Source organism: Rhagoletis pomonella, unplaced genomic scaffold (genome assembly GCF_013731165.1).
Source record: "Rhagoletis pomonella isolate Grant_MI unplaced genomic scaffold, Rhpom_1.0 Rhpom_scaffold_00006, whole genome shotgun sequence".
Lineage (NCBI taxonomy): Eukaryota > Metazoa > Arthropoda > Insecta > Diptera > Tephritidae > Rhagoletis > Rhagoletis pomonella.
Window position 1 is genome coordinate 23,099,763 of NW_023458560.1, and position 4,798 is coordinate 23,104,560.

Genomic DNA, 4,798 nt, shown 5'->3' on the forward strand with positions numbered 1-4,798 from the left:
GATTTCGGTTTAAAAATAGTTGGTCGAAAGGAACGGTAAGTACAGTAAGACCTAAATATAACATAACTGCTACAGCAGAAATGATACTCACACTAAAATTACTTTTCGTCAACAGCGTCTTACCTTGGGTGCGCAAAACGCAACTATTTCTGAATGTAATCGCCTACTTCACGCTTCACGATTGGAAATTTGATTATGAAAATATGCGCGATGTCTGGGGGCGAATGGATCCTGTAGATCAAAAGTTATTCCTCTGCGATACGCGTCTGTTCGACTACAAGAAATGGTGTTTCACCTATATGCAGGGCATGAAGCACTTTATTTGTAATGATCCACTTGAAAATCCTAAAACAGCGGTGACCCGTTATAATCGCATAAGTTGGGTGCATTTAATATTCAAATACCTATTTTACTTTTCCCAGCTGCTTTTGGCATATGCGGTGGTAAAGGGTCTAAAACTAGATGAAGCATTCGCTAAATTAATAAGCATTAAATTTGGTTTAGGCAAAGGAACAGCTTCTGCCTAGACATTGACGAAATGTGTACTACCTATATATATATAATGCAAGCCTGCGATGGTTTCCCTTAAAAACTTTTTAGCAATTTGGGCAGGTATTAGGTAAATAGTAAACTATAAGAAAAGTAATAAGAAATAAAGAGAAAACTCCTTTTTCTTTTTTCCCTAATGTTACCGCGTTTTACCAGCGCTAACTTCGAATTTCCAATGTCTTTGAAATATACTTACAGCCAATTTGATGAAAGCAGTTTAAGAGAAAAATTATATAAATTTTTGGAATTTTATATGGAAATTGACAGAAAATAATAAAATCATTTTCCATTTAAATTGCTGGTGAAACCAGCTATTAGTCTCTTCACGATAATACAGTTGGTTTTTAAATTAAACTTTTCTCTTACGTTGATTAAGTTTTGGCTTTTCGCAAAAATTGTTAAAATATCTAAAATATACATATCATCAATAAACGAATAAATCTCAATTTTTCTGCTTGGGTATCAATTGAAATGAAAAACAACAAAGCTGTGAAAGAATCGAAGATCGGCATACACTATCACAGTTATCGAAATTTGGCGATATATGTGCATCGAAATTTATGGAGCTGGGAAAATTAATCAAGCTATGGAAATTATAAAAATGTTCAAAGTTTATTGAATTATTGATATGTATCGAGATATGTAAATTTTTTGGCAACGCGAGGGCCAACACAATCGAGAAAAGAATACAAATACAAACAAATAAATAGAGGCCAAGCGAATACTAATAAGAATACGAAGACGTACACAAATAAGAAGATGAATATGGAGACGAACAGGAAGATATATGTATGTATGTGAATAGTTATACGAAGGCGGATAATGGCGTTTTCGTTTCTACAAAAAATGTTGCCTTATCATTGCCCTCTTAGTATTTGTGCGTAACGCTAAAGCGAAAGTGAAGAGGGAAATAAATAAGAAGACGAATACGAAGACGAACACTAAGACTAAGGATAAGGTTAATATTAAGCTTAAGTAAAATGTGTGCAATATGAAGAGAACTAGAAATAAGTCGAGAGAAGTTTCTCTTTAGTAGTAGTCAGTAGTCAGTAGCAGTCAGTTTTTTTTTTTTGTAACTTTTTGTTAAGCAGAATTTTTATGTTAGGGCATTGTGTTCTTCTTCGTATTTGTTTTTTTTTTTGTTTCAGAATATTTCAACAGAGTTTTCGTGGTCTCAAAATTGATTGGAAGGTACCTCAGGCTTGTGTAAACATTGCTTATAGAGAAATTTTCAGTCATAATACTGTAATGCAAATAAATTGTTTAAAAAACACTAGAAAAGTGGTCGTAACTGGACCGTAACTGGCACTCCTAGTATAAATATTATATACCCTGACAACACTAACTTTCTATCTTTGGTTTAATTGTATTTCTAAGAATGCGTAAGAGTGAGATAAATTATCCAAATAATTGCAATGGGAAGTATGTGCCGCGCCGCAACTAATCACTTTCGCGGGGGTGCATAGCGTATGAGTAACACAATTTTCACAATTTCTCTACCAAACAATAGTTCTTCCATCTCTGCAATGAGAGATTTAATGAATAACAGAGGGCGCCCATAACTCACGCAAGTGACTACTTTAGTAACTCAGGGTAGTACAGAGAGAGCCGATGGTGACTATCGCCTAGGAGATTGCTTTGTAAAATTAATCGCTGAAACACACTGCAAGTAGTCGGTCGGTAATTAAAGGAGTTTATCAGGTAGCCACCAATTCATCAGTCCTGTAGTCGCGCCCCCGTATTACAGGGTTACTCTAGCTTATCGATGATTTTCAATCATTTTACCCCATTACAAACTCTCTCCCGTAATTACAAGTGATTACCTATAAACTTGTACCGCAAATTATTGTACGCCAGACAGCATTGTACTATATGTATATTCCCTATGTATACTTGTATGGTTACATACATATGTACATACACATACATAAGTATTTATGTTTGTATATACGCTGATATACGAGACCGACTTCACATAAAAGCCTTTTTATCTGGTCGCTTAACGAACTAACCAACCACTTGAGTAACTTTCAAGAGAATCACGGATCTAAGTCCACTTAAGTTCCTACATATATATATACATATGTGTGTATATAGGTATATATGTACACATACTTACGTGTACTGTACGTGGCTACATACCTATTCGCACTAAACTTCATACAAACATTAACTGTTGTTCACTTCCTACATATCGGGTCGTCTATGCATTGATGTACAGATGCATGTAGGCTTTACGTGATTACCTGCCAAAAGGCTTTAATCACGGTGCCCGCACTTGGCACGACGGATTAATTTTTGCATTAATCACTGCCCTGAACTGCAAGCACTTCAGTACCAATTGGCAGTATGTGGTGGACACACTTACCACCTTGGTAGGGCCGAGGCCTACCTAAACCTCTGACGTTCTCTGGATCTTGACATCCGGTTTCAATGCAACTCCACATTGAACCATTGCTGGTTCTACCCGCATTTAGGTATTAAACCACAGCCCCCACGATACTCCCCAAAGGGGCCGCACCCATTAACAGACCGGAGTAATGCTCGCCGGCGAGATTTGCTCGACTGGCTCAACTCACCCTGACCCACTTAACTGACTCAGCCCACACTAGAACAACTTACACGACTACTACACTCCACATTCATACTCCGTCTTGCTCGTCTCACAAGTCTACTCGCCTCGCTCGTGGGCACCCTCCACATTCTCCAGTAGAGGTGACACCACTCGCTCAGCTTTCGCAACGGATCGAATTGCTCAACATGTGCACAACTTTTTCAACATTTTCCAACTGTTTCCAACAGTTTCCACATTTCCTTTGATTTCAACTTTTATTCAACTTATTTTCACCCTTTTCTAGTCGTGTAAGCCATGCCAGTGCTTGCCTTGCCAGCCTTGCAAGCCTTGCAAGCCTTGCTTGTGTCGCCAGTTTTGCTCGTCTCGCCGACGAACACACTCCGGGGGCATCTGTTCCCCGTGGCACCATTTTTAAAGTCTTTGGTATGACTCTCGAAAGCCGTACACTTCTTCCAGTTGAGCCTCCACCGACTCAGGACTGGTAGCCTTTGACTGGGGTACCCGGGATTGTGACATCCGTAGCCTCGCAAACGCGAAACCCCCCTGGGTTCGTTGGTACGGTAATCTCCACATCGGAAACTGCGTAAGCACATGTCCTACACAGGTTCCCATGCGGAGCATCCCTGTTAGTTCATGCCGACATGGAAACCCCTAAGGGCCCCCATGTCACCACTTAAGATCTAGCCCCGCGTCAAGGACACCAACGATCGCTAGATGCATTGACGTACAATAATATTCATACCTTCTAACAGATAATGAGCTTATGGGCAAATTTCACGATTTGTTTTTTTTTTAGTGTCAATCCCTTCTCTCGCCAGAAAAAAAAACGCTAAACAATTAATGGAGCTCCAGAAATAAGTTTGATAAAAAATAAATAAAGTACTTTAAATGTTTTAGCTTTAAAATATTTATTTAGGCGAAAAAGTACCGAAATTACTTATTTTCCATTGTCGTTCGAAAAAATCATAATTAGTTTTTTAATTAATTTGGTAAGTTTTCAGACAGAATGTTTATATTAGAGGCAATGAAAGTAGGCACCAAGTATAACATATCTGTGAAGTTTCAAAAGTGTGCCACCAAACTTAAAGGAATGCCAGAATATCTGTGGCAGCTATTTTGTATTAAGGCGTGCGAGTAAACGTGGTAGCTGCCTGTGTCGGGTGCTGCAGGGCGTATGCGTTACATACACAACTATGGATATATGAGCACGAGTTGTTTTTGTGGCTTGTTAACCGACTTTACAAAAAGGAAAAGGTTATCAACTCGTCGGAATATTTTATTTTTAATTTTTTTTATATATGTTACCGCGTTACTTTGGACCACGTCAACCGATTTCTATAATTTTTTTTTTTCTAAAGTATACTAATTTGGTTTAAATCTGTTCATTGGATCATGAAGAAATTAAGAATAATCTTAATTCTGTATATAAAAATTGAAGTCTTGTTTTTTATGCAAAATGCATTGTTCAAGGTAAGTGTCCTACCATTTTCGACCAAAAACCACTTTTTTTCGAAAAATGTAACAACTCGTGAGATTTGTTCATAGACTTATATGTATATGTATGTACATGTATGAGTTTAAACATATGTATATATGTACATATTCATCTGCAACCAAGCATACCTAGCATGTCAACATACATAAATGTAAGTGCACAGTTAATCAAGAACACTT

At 37.7% G+C, this 4,798-nt stretch overlaps 1 protein-coding gene across 1 annotated transcript; it reads left to right on the forward strand.

Annotated features, from left to right (window-relative positions):
- Positions 1–6: 6 nt before the first annotated feature.
- LOC118741663 lies at positions 7–571 on the forward strand. Its single transcript, XM_036473637.1, has 2 exons — positions 7–35; positions 116–571. Exon 2 carries the CDS (start codon positions 204–206, stop codon positions 525–527), a length of 324 nt encoding a protein of 107 aa, XP_036329530.1. The 5' UTR covers positions 7–35; positions 116–203; the 3' UTR covers positions 528–571.
- The last annotated feature ends 4,227 nt before the right edge of the window (positions 572–4,798 follow it).